Raw genomic sequence first — 15466 nt, 5'->3', positions numbered from 1 at the left:
AGCGGGCCGAACGCCGGTGGGCTGGGTCTAGTGGGCTGGCACCGCAGAACCAAGGGCTCTGGTCTTGGTTATGTTGTTCAGTGTCGGGTGGAGTCTACATCCTGTCGCATCTCTGCTGGGAAGGCGGAGGAGTTTGTTTTTTTTTTTTTTTACTGTACTAGTTTCTCATTGACTATTTGACACAGCCCGAGACACCGAGATACTCCATAAAAAATGACGACGACCACCACCTTTCAAGGAATGAGCCCCGGTTCTAAGAGCAGTTCCAGGTAAAAAAAAACAAAAAAAACAACAAGAAGCCGAAAACCTTTTTTTTTTTTCCATGGAGGAACAAAAGAAGTGTGATGCGGGCGAGCCTCTGGGTAGCTGAACGCCTCTTTACTGCTTCAAAAGGGCAGCCTGGCTACCTTTATAGCCCGCTGCTGGCATGGCGAGGGAGTTTTCTGGATTTAGCTAAACTGTCACATCGTCTTGCTAATTAAGTTAATCTTATTGGGTGACTGATGCGACGTGTAGCCTTTAGCTGCGCTGAGGTAGTTGGGTTAGCCTGCCTTGAGTGTTATAATTAGGCGAGTTTGAGAGAGAAAAGTGAGAGAGCTGAAGGGTTTTAAACCGTGTGTTGTTGGGAGAAATGGTCAAAAGCTACTTCGTGTTAGCCCTCCTCTGGCTTTGTGCGACTACAGAATAACTTTATGGTGCAGTTCAAGTCCGAGCTCCCATCTTGCGGCGATCTCTTGAATGTGCTGCTCTTTTCTTTTTTTTTTCTTTTTTTTTTTTCAGAGGAATAATGTTGCACCTACAAGTTAATGTCTGAGCATTTAGTAGCAGTTTTTTTCCAAGACAGGAGCCAAAGATAAAGCTCAGGAGCAAGAGTCCAAATACGTTTGATTGATTGCAGGAAGAATCCCAGACGAGACTTTGGTCTGCTTATGTCATTATCAGTGATATGGCTCATTGTTTGGTTATTGCTAATAAGTTTTAGAGAAAACCATGTCCATAATGTGGCGATAAATATATATACATGTAAGATATTGTCTACGTATGCTCAGTATATTTAATATTCACACAGTAACATCTTAAGAGGGCCACTCATCCTCCAAGCACGCAGTCATAGCTTTCCAGTAAGTGATGCGTCTCGTCTGGATGGATTCCTGCCCCCCCTTTGCAGTGAAAACAGTGCAAAGAAATTACTTTTAAATGAGGGCTGGCTTCGTAATATTGCATTGATTTTTTTTTTTTTTTTAGGGCCTGTGAAGCAGATATTTTTTTTTTTTTTTTTTTAGGAAGAGTAGTGCTGCTATTCTCAAGGATCACGTCAAATCTCGGTCGGTCGTTAAGCGTTTTGAAGTCGCATGCTGTTTTCGGGTGATGCGGAGGCTTGGGTGGGGGCTTTGAGCTAGCTAAGCCTGTAAATCTTCCCTTAGCTCTTTTGCTTTTGCTCCTTAAAGCCCCCCCCTTTTTTTTGCGAGCTGCTGGTCATTTCTGCTGCTGGTCGACTAAAAAAGGAAAAAGGGATCCGTACAGCAGCGAGTTGAGCAGAATCAGGTTTAAAATCTTAGTAGGCCATCAAAAGCCTCCTGCCCTGCCTTATCAGACATGCCATCTTGTGGGCTTTGGAGCTCAGCTATATCTGCCCTAGCTCCACCTGCCCGAAGCAGCCCGCCAGCTTCTAACTATTGATGCCATTTTTCTTGGTATTATTTGCAGTTTCATTCTAGGGTGGGGTCTGCTGCCAGGCAGCTAAAAAGCTTTCCCCCCGTCGCAATCCGTGTGGAAAGCATGAGCTCATCCCCTCTGGCCGGGAGGTGAAGTCTGGTTTAGGCATTACTGTCACAGCCTGGTGTGACGGACCCTCGCACATCTACAGGAATCGATTGAGAAAAGGCCTGTGGGTGCAGTAGTCCACGCTGTGTGGATCGTCCTCCCTTTTTAGTTGCCCTCTTTGTAGTTTTGCTTGGAGAGCGGAGTCGTTTTTTGGACTCCATCTGCCCGCCTGGCCCTTGGACAGCTGCTCAGTGTGTCAGCTGGTGGCTTCAGGGACTCTGAGGAGAGGAGAGTTTGCTGGAAAAAAAGAGGGAGGGGTCCAGCAGTGGCTCTGCAAACACATCAGTTTTTGTCATCCTCCCCGACTGTCCTTCAGCACAGCAAGGAAAAAGGGTCTCCCTGCTCATTACGGCGTTCCTTTTGTTCAGCGTGTGGTGGAAGGAATGTCTGTTTAAAGTGGGCTTTGTGTATCATGCATCGGTCCGTATACAGGCTTCCTATGTCAGTCTACAATAATCTATTTATTAGGTGACCTATATTAGCTGCAGACCTCCGACTCTTCGCCTCAGTTGTGTATTATTGACCCGAAAAGGTGCACGGAATTAGATTTTCTTATTTGATAATGGAATAACAGTGCTAGCAGGAACGCACACCGACCCATCGTGTGTCACTGCAAAAGAATCCGTGCTGAGAGGAGGCAGCAGCTCGTCGGCTAACTGTGTGATTATATGCGACCGGAGTCAGCTGCCGGGCAGAGATTGTGACTGTCTGTCTGACGGGCTGACAGCCGGGGCTTAGAGAGCGGAGACCTTGCTGGTAGCTTGTGTGTTTCTGTGTGTGTGTGGTATGTGTATAAAAGGGGTAGGGTGGAGTAGGGAGAAGGCTGTAAGTAGCTCGAGGCATCCTCATGTTATATTTGACTATTGATTTTGTGTGTTTGTTTTGTTTTTTTGCACTGTGCAGCTGATCAGTGGCATGTGACACAAAGGCCGTGTGTTTTAGTTTGGCCTAAAGAGTGGGCGAAGGGAGCATGGAAGCAATCAAATGACACTGTAACCCGTCGCTCTTTGCTCTTCAGGGTACTACGACCGCCAGGAGGGGAATCCAGCTTCTCCCTCGGCACAGACGACAACACAACCCCCCAGCGCAAGAGCAAGATGGCCTCCAGCATCTTTGCGGAACCTGAGGACCCGCATGCTCATCGGAGGAACAATCCACCCAGTAAACCAATCTAACATCATTAAAAGCTGTTTTAGTTCATTTTCCATGAATGAAAACAGTTTGAAAAAGTAACATTTAACAGTGATTTGAGTTTTGCACCAGGCAGGCCGTATAAGCGCTTATGAAACTAGATAACTATCAAAATCCTTAAGTAAGCAGAAAGCAAGATGGAATTAATTCTTCTAACTTGAGCTCGGAAAAGATACAAACTGGAGTGTTGTTTAGTATTTTTCCATTTAGGTTGTCAAAAAGAACATCCCACAAGTGCAATAGCCAGAAAGCCCCGGAGTACTGGGATAAGGGTAATTTGAAGCTAGGCTTTGTTAAATGGGATCGGCCCTCAATGGAAAGAAATAGGTCAGTAAAAAAAAATGTGTCAGTTGGTGAAATGTGTGGCCTTGTATAGACACGAGGGAAGTTTTATTTTGAGTACACGAGGAGAGGCAGACCAATGCAGCAGAGAGGGGAAACCTGTAAGTGGCTTTTGAGTTGTCAAGGTCACTGCAAACATACAGCCGCAGAGGCTCGAATCAAACATTCATGTAGTGTGACAGTACCGGGCCTGCCAGCATGTTTATTCTAATCTAGTTGAAGCTTTTAGTCTTCAGAATGCATTATCTTTATTGCGTGTCATTAAGGATGGCCGTTTTACCCAGGTAGGCAGTGTTTGGTTAAAAAGATTTGATAAAGTGCGTAAAGAGGAAAAAGTCGAGCCCTACAGCAGGAGGAGTTCATTTCAGCTCAGGGCCGTGAAGCTCACAAGCCAGAGATCACATGTTTTCACACTGGCCACTTTGTCAAACTGTTTACATGGTGTATCAAATTTTCTGGGTGTGTGGACAATGAAGAATTTACCCTAAAATGATTACTTCATCCTCTACCCTCTACAGCCCGCAGCTGCGGACAGTAAAAGCCCTTTCCTGCTCGCATTGTTTCACTTGGGTCTAGGTCAAGTTCAGGAGAGCCTTCTCATAGTTGTCCCATTTTCAACGGATACAACTGGATGAGGATATTTGTTTCTGCCTGAATGTGCAAAGTGTATTACTCTAACAGGTTTTATAAGCATTGTGCAATCTGATTGACCCGAGCATGAACTCCTAGTTTAGATGACCATGTTTGTTTGCTTTGGCATGACGTCCTGTGCAGATCCTTTTTAAACACATCTTTGTATATGCTCAATACAATACGCTTTGATGTGAATACTGTCCTGCAGTATGTAACTATGCTTCACCGTTGGTATAACTGTTAGCCTTGTTATAGTGAGATATTCTCTTACACTAACAGAGCGTGGAAGATCCATCTTTAAGGTTAAGTAGTATGCGTCTTAGACCACTGTGCCACCAGGAAGGCCTGATTTTCATGATCGTCAAATGTCTCCAATTCACAATATCTATCCTGTCTTATCCTCAGACAATGTCACGATAATGTCCTGTTTACTCTGGATAATCCGTGGACCTTACTGTAAACAATTTCCATATCAACAATATTAATTCTATCCAAAGTATTTCCAATGATAACTGGTTGCAGCGAGATCTGCATTATCCAGAGTGACCGGTTCTGGACAGACATGATACTCAGTTTGTATCATCTTTTAATGCTTTAATCATTTTATTTACTTTAATACTACTGGGGTGGTGGAAGATACTGAAATCTCAAAACCCGTGTAGCCTAAACGTGTCTTCATGGCTCCCACTAGGAGTAGCTTATTGTTATTTCTGTAGGCAGGTGGTTGGTAAGGAGTTTGGGGTTTTGAAATACCAGAGCTGTCGGTTGCCCTCACGCTTGTGGCCACATGAAAAGCGATCTGCAATCAGAGAGGAAGCCGAGACGATCAGCAGCAGCGTGATTGCTCTTCCTGTCTCCAGGCTTGTTGACCAGTGAGATCAGCGCTATCGTACATTTAAACCCTGGACCCAGGAGAGCTATACGGTTAAGTAGAAGGCTATGTGTTGTAGTGATGATAACATAATGCACGACTGTCTAGCTCGTGAATCTAGTTTAATCGCCTTCCATTTGCCATTTGTTGTTCACTGTCCAGAGAATTGATCAGACTCTGAAATATGGAGCCAATAATAAAGGAGGGCTTGTTGAGTGATGGAGACTCTCAACAGTGCTGATTCACTTCACTCCATTAACAACAATGGCCACTCCTCTGCTTCTTCAGCAGCGTTGTTCCCTTCATGACAAAGGCGGTCTGTCCCCTCCCTGGCCCTCTGGGCTAGAGCTGGGCTGTTACCTTATGTGGCTTTGGTTAGCACAGTCTGCTTCCCCACAGCGGGCCAAACACTGTGTTTTAATGCTCTTTCTGCTAACGGAGAATGCAGGCGCTACAGGGTTATGTGAGTTTTGGCATTCAGGTCGTCTGCCTGGAAGTGTTCCACTGCGTTTCTGGGTCTGTTGCAGACGCCCAAGCGGATTTGGTGATGTTTCCTGTTGGTTCTCAGTGATTTTGTCTCATGTTATTTCAGTCCAATTCCCTCATAAAGCTGATGTTTTGTCAAATCTGAGAAGATGAATCTCGCAGCGAGCACGGTTAGGCTCATGGGTTAGAAACATTAGGGTCTGGGGTGGCTTTGCGGCTAATTGGATTAGTGTCCATATGGTATGACTGTGCTGCTTTGAAGCCTGAGTCATGTTTTGAAATTAGTTTCTTGTGTTTCCTGTCCAGCTTCAATATTAGTTTTTGGCCAAAAAGAAAAAAAAAATATAATAAATAGGCAAGGCATGACAGCTAGTGTATTAAACTCTGCTTAGTCTTCAATAGTAAGTTTGTTGCTCTATCCGTCTGTTTCCTTCCTTCCCAGGTGGGGCACCCACAGGAACCCTGTGCGGGGAGCCCTCGGCCCCACTTAGGCGGTGCCAGCAGCCTCTTCTTTTCCCCAAGAACCCTCAACCGGAACTGACCACCATCCACAACTCTGGGGCAGCCTTGGTCTGGACCCAGAGACAAGAGGTACTGCTCATTGAGTCTGACAGGCGCTGTTTCCAAAACAGAGCCACAGCCTAGTTTGGGGGCTGAAAAGCACACAGTCATAGATTAAGTGTAATTCTAAACAGTGGAAAATGCATTGGTTGGGGGAAGGATGGCTTTATCCGTGTATTTGAAACTGACCCAGGATGTTGTATGATAGATATTCTCCACTGAAATGTGTAATCCCTGAGGAAGGTTTAATTTTTATTCTGGGAACGTGCCAGTGCTCGCTGCCTGACGTAGGGTAGCCATTTAACTGAGGTACAGAGAAACAATGAAACAGGATATCTGTAATGAGATATGATGAGTCAGCTTAGTAAGTAAAGGCACAACTTATCTCATGGGTCAGAAAGCTCAGTAGTGGCGTCATTAATCGTTGGTAATTAGCTGGTGATGGTACTACGTTCTGGGTGAAGAAGAAATAGGGTTCAGATATAGGAAAATATTTATATACAGTGTATAAAAAGTCGCTTTGGTTCAGTGATATCTGATATCCTTGTATTATGTTTTCATTGTAGGTTGAAAATGGGGAAGAACAAGCAAATGATGGTAAGTATTCTGAACTCTTGGTGTGTTTATAGAGAGGCTTTTAGGGTCACTGTCACACTCTCACCATGTCTAAACAACAGTGCATGACTTGGATTATTCACTGAATATCTCTGTACACTATAACAGATCAGGTAATTCCACTCTCCCTGCCTCTAACAAAAACCTGATTCTGGTTCCCAGTCTTGTCCCATATGCTGCAGACATACCGCAGCTTTTTTTTTCTTTTAAGTTAGCATCACATGGTCTCTTTGATGTGGTTTTTCCCTGTCATGATGGTGTGATGGTCTGTAGTCAAGCAGCTGTTCTTTGAAGGCCTCACTTAGTATGAAAAGCTTTTTATTAACCTCCAGGTGCATGTTTGTAAGAGTGGCTGCCTCCTCAGATAATGGAGGGTTTGACCATAAATCTCAATGGGCATTTAGAAATCACTTATTTGCTTCCGCTTTTGAATATGATGGGAATATGTGTGCACCCTGATGTGTCTTTTTATTATGTATGTGTATTAAGGTTTATATGCTCATCAAAAAAATATTAAGGTCTTGTCAGTTTATCAGCACAGTATAACTAGTAATAGTAATTGTTTTCATGTATTTCTTTGAAACAAGCATATCTCACGGAGAGTAGGGTAGCCAGGAGTGGGTCCTCTGGTGTAGACAGGGGGGTGTTGTCTCTCTGACACAAAGGGCCAGATTTACCAAAAATAAATGGTGCAGCAGCTCATTACGCAGTCAGCTTCTGGACCGATTGCGGTACTGAACCTCCCATGACTCAGTCTGCCTGTGATAGTTGAGCTTGTGGGCGCAGTTCAGAGGTGGGATTTTGATGACATCGCTGAGCTCAGAAAAGAAATGATAACATAGTGATGTTGATTACAAAATATTTATTTCTGACCACGGTTCTACTCAATCTGAAAAAGAGTTACTATTACTCAAAATATCACACGTAGAATCATTATATTAATCTATATAAGTAATACATTAGGAGGCAATAAACACAAAAACACAAAATGGAGTGAAAGACACATCAAAGACGCAGTACACAGTACACACAAAGTAAACACACTGCTGAGGTACATGCAGCCAAACGCACACTTAAATGTCCTAGCAAAGGAAAAAATGTTAAGTTGCAGGCTTTAATGATGTTACAGTTCATTAATGGTTCAGTTCAAATTCAAGTTTGATGATTTTTCCGACCACTCTTTCCCTGTCACGGTAATTAGATAGAAAACTGCTTGATTTTAGTTTCTAATAATGAGGATTTAGTTGAACATGAGCCTGTATTTAATGCACATTTATTTCCACCACTCCGACCTTCCTTGTGGTTCTTATAAATCCCATCTGCGTTGTTTTTACGTCTCCCTTTCAGAGAATTTTCTCCACAAAACTGACCGTCACAAGTAGCGTGACCTCAGTAAATCAAGCAGAATACATAATCATCCTCTGTTAACATGTCTCCCCCTGTTATTTGCATGATCCTCTCTTTTTAAATACATATGCAACAAGGAGAGACGCACACCTGACAAACACTCATACAAATGACTTGCAAACTGCAACTCCGGCCTGCTGCGTCTGATAAAGGAAGAACACGTGTTAGGGGTAGAGTGTGTCACATCTGTGCCTGACAAAAGAATGCAGAAGCCTGAGTAAATCTGGCTGAGGGAGTTTGGATATGTGAACTACACTGACCAGGCTGCCCTGTGCAGTGCTAATATATGTGGCACCAGTCTTATAAACCTATAATTGATGCAGTTTTCACAGCAGCCCCTCCACTCACTCTGATGTCAAACTATTTGAGTGTCCATTCTGGCAAAAAAAAAGATTTTTAAACCAGTGGAAAAAATGAAGTATTGCCCTTATTTGTGACATTTAAGTCGAAAGTCCCCTTGAATTAGCATATTTTACAGTAATTCAGTTACTAATGGACAACGAGAGCTTCAGCAGTGTAATTTTATTACAGAACTGGCTCACCTCACTTAAGTACTCTAAAGCCTTCAAAACCAAAAAGCACTAGCTACATATTAAGACAGAATTCAGTGAAGAACAGACTTTTACTTTTGTTTTAACTTAAATTTAAAAGAAATGCAATTTTATTGAAAGTTGGAAGAAAAATACTTGGTAAATTTGTAGTTCGCTACAAAACCCAGCAAAAGCAAGATGGCTGAACCCAGTTAAATGTAGTTAGTGAGATATCCACGGCTAGCCTTTGCTAAAGCTAATTATTATTTTTGCTAAATAATAAAAAGAAGGCATTACATCCCTGCCACCTATTACACAGCTTACCAGTTATAGTTAATGCTCTCTGCCTCAGCAGGACATTTCATTGCCGTCTACTATAGTTAGTTGTTTTGCCATATAACCGGGTGTTTTTCTGTAATTTGTTAATGATTTCAACTAATTTTATAAGCTGTGGTTGGCTTTTTATAAAATGGTAACATGTAGGTATTATGTTTTTAGCAAAAAATATTAAATAAATATATCAAATATTTCCATTATTTAAACCATTTTAAGTAATAAAAAACAAATTAAAACATTTCCATCATGTTTAAGTAATAATTAATGCAGTAGAGGGTTAAATGCTTTGGATTAATGTGCGTGGTCTTTTTGTTTCCTCTGTAGAGTGTCCTGACGATGTGGAGCAGCAGGAGCACGAGCAGCAGCAGAAGGAGATGCCACAGCCTTCTGACCCGTCGGGAGGTGCCAACGCCGCCACAGGCGGCCGAAGAAACCCACCTGGTGGCAAGTCCAGCCTCATCCTGGGTTGAGACCACTTCTTTTTTTCTTTTTTTTCATTCGAACGCTTTTTTTATTTTTTAAAGATAAATACCCCCACCACTCTCTTCCTCCTCATCAACCTGTCACCTTCTTCCCGCCTTCACCTTCTTCACATGCACTCATGCTGTCACGTCCATGGACCCCGGTGTCCTCTCCCTCCACCCTCAAACCTTTTGTTTTGATCCTTTTTTCTATTAAAAGAAGAAAACTGTTGACAAAAGCACTTTATGTATCTCTTCCCACCCCTTTCCATTTCAGCCCATCCTGTAGTGCATCGCGCCTGCTGGGAAAGGCATGACGTTTAGCTTGTCCCTCATTCTTCCCTGTTGTAAATGGTAAAGGAAAAAATAATGAAAAAGATTTGATGCGTGGATTTCTAAATACAATAAAGATTGATATGAATTTCCTGTGGCTGATTGTTTTTCTTTTTTTTTTAAATGTAGTAATAGTGATGTTCTAGTATTCAAGGAACATTTAATAAAACTGATTGCAGTTGAGAAGTGACGTACGTTGAAGGATGTAGATAAAGTTGCACGAGGTAACAAAATGCAGGCATAAAATCAATGGTACTGTTGGCCCGACACATGGAGCTGAATATTATTTATGTACAGTGAGATGGAGCCTGAAGACTGCGGCCGTTGAGAGCAGAGACAGCCTCTCTAACTGGCAACCTGCCCAGCCAAAGTAATCACGAAAGCTGCCTCCATTTCTGCCAGAAGAGAAACTGCACTATCTTTTCATGACATCATATGCTGGATATTTGGCTCCCTTTTACAGTGTTTCTGATTTAGGATAGGCGTTGCGTTTTGTCGAGAATCTTGGTTAGGATTTTTGAAACAAAAGGTGAAGTGATTCATGCAAGATATAATGTTACTTATTAAATATTACCGTTAACAGAACTCCTCAAAGATTACTTTATTTGGAAATGCTTGTCTTAGTTTATTTGCCTTCTAAAGAACCATGAGGAACATACAAAGTATAAAAATCTTTTGTTACCAGCATGAGTTTGATTTTTTTTTGACGTATCAGACTATTCCAATACTGGCTGGGAGACCATAGTTACCTATAGATGAAAAGTTTTATTCACATTCATCTGCTGAAGTGGAAACTTTCTCTGTGCTCACTGAAAATCTGATATTAAGGCACGGGGGCGATTTCAGCCATCACAAATAGTTTGGAAGTCAGTTCTGCTCCAGTATTCAACCTGCAACTTGAGACCTGAAGCCTCCAGTGAACACACACTGAGTAGGAGACACATCGTTTCCAACAGGAAAACATAAAGAAATTAGGCACATATTTATAGGTTTTAGCATTTTTAACAAGGTTGAATGTGAAGATGCCTTTTAATTATACTTTTCTCTTAAAAACACATTATTGTATATTATTTGTATTTTTTGTTTGTCTTACTACATGTCTGGAGGGGATCTTTATGTTCTTATGAGTTATTCCCTAAATCAAGCACTATACAAATGATGGTGAATAATGCCTATATATAGTTGGATTTTTTACAACCTTTTTTGATAAAGAAGTAACCCACCAAATGTGGAGGTTATATTCTATAAAATGGTGTGGCTAATTCATTAATGAAAGAACTCCTGTCCTTATTGTAAGGCACGTAAGGTACATTCGTTCACCTATAGTTGGTGCAACTGATGTTGTTGCATATATTCCACATTTATCATAGAAATAGATTCTAAAAGGTATTATATATTTAAAGACCTCAGTTCAGACCTTAGATTAGTGAACTGTATTCAACCAAAACGAAATTCAGCTGGATTCACTTGCTGAAATGCAAAAATGGGACTCAACTCTGTCAGCAAATGTCACTTCTGATTATACATGAACCTACAATCATGAGGGTTTTAACTTCATGATTTTGCTTTGAATGGCGGTGTATTGTTGATTTGATGGCTCTTTGTAAGCCTCTTACTGTGAGGCTGAAGGGGCCTTCGCAGTAAGAGGGCAGATCATCTTTTAGCTGCGATAACACACTCTTCAGAAATAGGGGGGGAATGACAGAAATGTGTATTTTGAGCATCTGAGTTGAGTATTTCTCTGCACGTCTTCATGCTGCACTCACCTTGGACTTATCCAAACAGTCTTTCCACTCTATTGTGCCACATACAGTAGGTGTCAATCAAAAAGGAAGGACTGAACATCAGAATATTTTAACTTTTCTCTCTGCCTCCTGAGCTACAAGTCGAGCTCCTTCAAGAGCCAAACCCCGAGCGGCCTGCGCAGAGCGCTGTGGCACGGTGTGTTCATCTGCAGCGAAAGGCATGCAGAGGTCACTTAAGATCAGGAAAAGAACTTCCTGCCCTGGAGAAATGCCAGGATGCTGGAGTGCAGTCAATGAAGGCTTGTTTTCAGTAAGTGCTGTACCCACGGGGTAAGTCCTGTGCCTTTTATTATACTTGAAGACTTAGCCTGAAGACTCAGCCTGGATCGCATGTGCTTTCCTCAATCTTTTTCTGACGTACATATGATTTTTGGATATACGCCTGGCAAAATGTTTGGTGTACAACTGCATATTTCTTGGAGGGAGGGGGGTTGGAGTAAACAAATGCTCCTCTGCAGTTTGCTCCCTGGTCAACAGCTAATCAGTAAAAGCACATTAGAAACAGACTCTCTTCTATCCCCCTCGATCATCCTACTAATCTATCTAGAAAGAAGAGAGATTACCATTTTCCTCCCCCACGGCCATATGCCAAGTCATTTAACTGATGTCTGTGATGAATGTTTAAGCATCCTTGCTCATTTGCAACGTCAATGTATTGACTGGACCATTATACCATGTGCACTCCAGATGAGGCCTGTGCGTGCGTTCCCGGGAGATCTCTCAAGAGGGGAAGGATGCGTGAGCACGGAAACGAATGGAAACGAGGTGAGTCATCTCTGAGTGACAAGGCAAGCAATCAGTCAGTCAATCAATTCCCCCATTCATACTGCACTGACTCAGCAACTACTCTCAGCAGGAGAAGGAAGGAGGATTGTAGGAGAAACTATTAATATGTTGCTCACTATCCTAATAAATGAGTGTGTTGTATTAACAAAAAGTAAAACCATAATCTCCATTTGTTCTGTTTTTGTCTTCCTGTCCTCTCTGTGACCAGAGACAGAGCCTCCTGATTATCTTGCAGTCTCAAAAATATATAACGCCTCCCACCCACCAGAAGCCCTAAACAGGAAGCACTGGTTGGCAAATGGACAGGGCCGTTTCCGTAGCGACAAAGGGAGCGTAAAAGCCCTCCTTGCAGTGTCTGCTCCGGCTCACATTGTACCTTCTTAACTGGATGAGACGGGAGGAGGGGAATTGATGGCGGGGGGGGGAGCAGTGGGATGGACAGGGACCTTTTTTATTCTGTCCCAGAGGGAGGCAGAGAGAGCAGGCGGTGTGTGTGTGTGTTTTTTTTTTACTGAATTTATCTCCAAACTGTGAAAGGCTTTATTGATGTTATTGATGTTGAGTTTGCAATTCTCCCAGGAGGACGGTGACAACTTAATGGAGTTTGTAGAGGTCATTTCAGCTTTCAAACTGTGGCGCTTATCATCTCATACATAGAGCTGTGAAACCTTGTCAGCAATAAGTACATTGCTGTGATTTTTATTGTGTTGTGAATAATAGTATGATATTTAGTTTTAACATATACAGTCTTTTTCACTGTATACTCTCAGTACATCAGTAATGGAGAGACTGGCTGATCAGGAAATGACTGAATTTTCCAGTCCATGTCATTTCATGGTTTATAGTGTGCTCTGTTGTCTGTGAGGAATGTGTTGAGGAAATAGGTTTCCAATGACACATACAGAGGGGGACAACCTTTACACTACACGCAACACACTTTGTTCAGCTTAGTCTTTCACTCCCATTTTATAATTATTTGTTTTATTGTTTGGAATTAAGAATAATTCTACCAAATAAATAGTCCCTATAAAAACTGTGTGAACAGGACATTGTTTTCTTCAAAGACATGTTGCTGTTGAATGCATGCATAACAGAGAACTTTTAATCAACTCTTTAAATGTGTCTTTGTTTTAGTCTTAAATAACTAATCTGTGGCATTTTCTCTGTTGCTGTCTGTATACGAGTATATCCATGTATTCTGTTATATCTAATATCGGTAACACTTGAGATATATCACTTATGATACACTATGATAGCCCCTATTTAGTATTTATAAGCACTACATAAATGTAACACACTATAATGTAGCTTTAAGCAGATATAAGGACATTTTAAGAGTTTTACTATACTGTCATTCATTATCTGTTTACATACCAACCTCCATATATTGGAGCAGTTATAGTTGTTGGCAAATAAACACTCATATCTGCCAACAACCATGCTTATTAATGCTGAATGTTAAAATAGTTTATAGCATGGCAGTATATTTCCAAATGGTGAATGCTCAGATATGTTTGTTCCTCTGCCACTAGAGGGCAATACAAACACTTGAAACAGTGGCCTTCAACCCTGTGCTAAAACTAAACTTTTGACCTACTTTCAATGCGGATATGCTTTGTCAATTTATCCCAAGAACAGTGTAGTGTTCAACTTCACTTTCAGTATGTGTTTTGTGACCGCTGAGAAAAATGTTTGAGTGATTATGTTTTTTTCAGAATCAGGTTTACCGCCAAGCAGGTTTTCACATGCAAGGAGTATGGCCTTGGTATATTGGTGCAATTAATAAACATAGAACAAGGAAAAATACAAAGATGAAAACAAGTTCTGCAAGTCAAGAAGCAATAAAGAATAGAAAATTGACAATAACGTGAAAAATATAAAGACATGTACAATATCACTTATTTTAAATGGAAGCTGTGTGTGCAGAAATGTTTAAAATATTGTCCAGGGAATGTGCAAAATATCACAGTATTAAGTAAAGACCGATGAATATTTGCAATGGTTAATATTTTTGTCAAGGTGAAGAATATTTAGTTTGAGGGTAGACTGATTTCTCTTAGGATAGTCTGGTTTCAGGATCGATATGTTTCAAGGTTTCTTCCCCTGTAACTTTACATAACTTTGACTGTAAAGTAAAGGACTGTTGTACTGCAGCTAAATCGAATGAGACAAGACGTGCTTGAATCCCTTTGTGGCCGGCTCACTTCATGAATGACCCCAAGGGGTTTTTCTTTGCATTTCAGGCAACGCTTCTTTAGATCACAGTTTGAGGCTCTATGGTCATGTACACATCTCCAGCAATGCCCTTTCTCCTGGATCCACCTTCTGACTGTATCCTGTCATAACTGACACAAATCTGGACAGACACTTAAATGGTTGTCAGGGACACCACAAAAAGGACATGTCTGATAGTTAGAGAAGTCAACAAGGGTATATGAAACACAGTTTTCACAGGAGATGCTGTACATGAGATGTACAAGCCAACGGCATGTCCTTCACCATTTTCCAAAGACTGCAGCCTACCTACAAGAGCTCGGACTCAGATGGAAAAGTCTCCAAAGCTTCTGAAATCACCAGGACAAACAGAGGGGAGATTCAGGACTAGCTGCTGTGTCTTGCCATACATCTGCTACAAGGCTGACGTAGCTCTGGTGTGAGGAAGTTGGTGATGTGCGTAGGCTAAAGCAAGGTGACAAGCTGTGTCCAAGTGGTTCAATAATACATGATGTTCGAACTGCTCGCTTTCATCATGGGGCAGAAGATTTGTGAGAGCCATATTCAGCGGGGCAAACTGTCTGGGATCATCTCGGGTGAAGTATGGAAAGGGGGGGCGCTGCAACGACTTGCTGGGTGCAAGTGGCGAAGAAAGATTAAGGTCACAATGACTCATCTGGAATGTTATGCTCACATAACTTGTCGTGCAGTTCTTCGACTATAGTGGGGAGGATTGTGATGTGGACAGGGTCCCGGGAAGTCATCAGTGCAGTCACGGTTTAATGAAACTTAAGAAGAATATGACTGTCTCTCACAGTTCAGAAGCCGGAAGTGCCCAGAGAGTGGAACTTCTCTCCTAATTAGACATCCTCTGGTCACATGTTGTTGGTAACATTTAGATCAAAAATCTAAGGATCACTTCCTGTTTCTGTTGCATGTGAAATGTGCATTACTGTCACAGTCATCATGTCTGCAGTCTGGTTAAAGCTCATAACTATCCTTTGTCTCTCCTGCACAGCCCTGAGTGGACCAGGTAAGACATGTATAATGCCTCTCTCCTGACATGTCTGG

General features: G+C 41.9%; 1 protein-coding gene and 1 long non-coding RNA gene across 2 annotated transcripts; both read left to right on the top strand.

The window, feature by feature from the left end:
* The first annotated feature begins 59 nt into the window (after positions 1-59).
* On the top strand, positions 60-9683 carry LOC118323756 (jupiter microtubule associated homolog 1-like). The gene is made up of 5 exons (XM_035655817.1): positions 60-269; positions 2843-2985; positions 5790-5938; positions 6475-6505; positions 9121-9683. Exons 1-5 carry the CDS (start codon positions 214-216, stop codon positions 9264-9266), a joined length of 525 nt encoding a protein of 174 aa, XP_035511710.1. The 5' UTR covers positions 60-213; the 3' UTR covers positions 9267-9683.
* Positions 9684-11624: 1941 nt separating this feature from the next.
* Positions 11625-12570, top strand: LOC118323753. Its single transcript, XR_004796510.1, has 3 exons — positions 11625-11645; positions 12083-12160; positions 12390-12570. It is a non-coding gene; the product is annotated as an uncharacterized LOC118323753 (long non-coding RNA).
* Positions 12571-15466: the final 2896 nt, after the last annotated feature.

Source organism: Morone saxatilis, unplaced genomic scaffold (genome assembly GCF_004916995.1).
Source record: "Morone saxatilis isolate NCDOM2014 unplaced genomic scaffold, NCSU_SB_2.0 Contig14, whole genome shotgun sequence".
Taxonomy (NCBI): Eukaryota; Metazoa; Chordata; class Actinopteri; family Moronidae; genus Morone; species Morone saxatilis.
The sequence above is the reverse complement of the archived record's forward strand: the minus strand, read 5'-3'. Positions and strand labels throughout refer to the sequence as shown.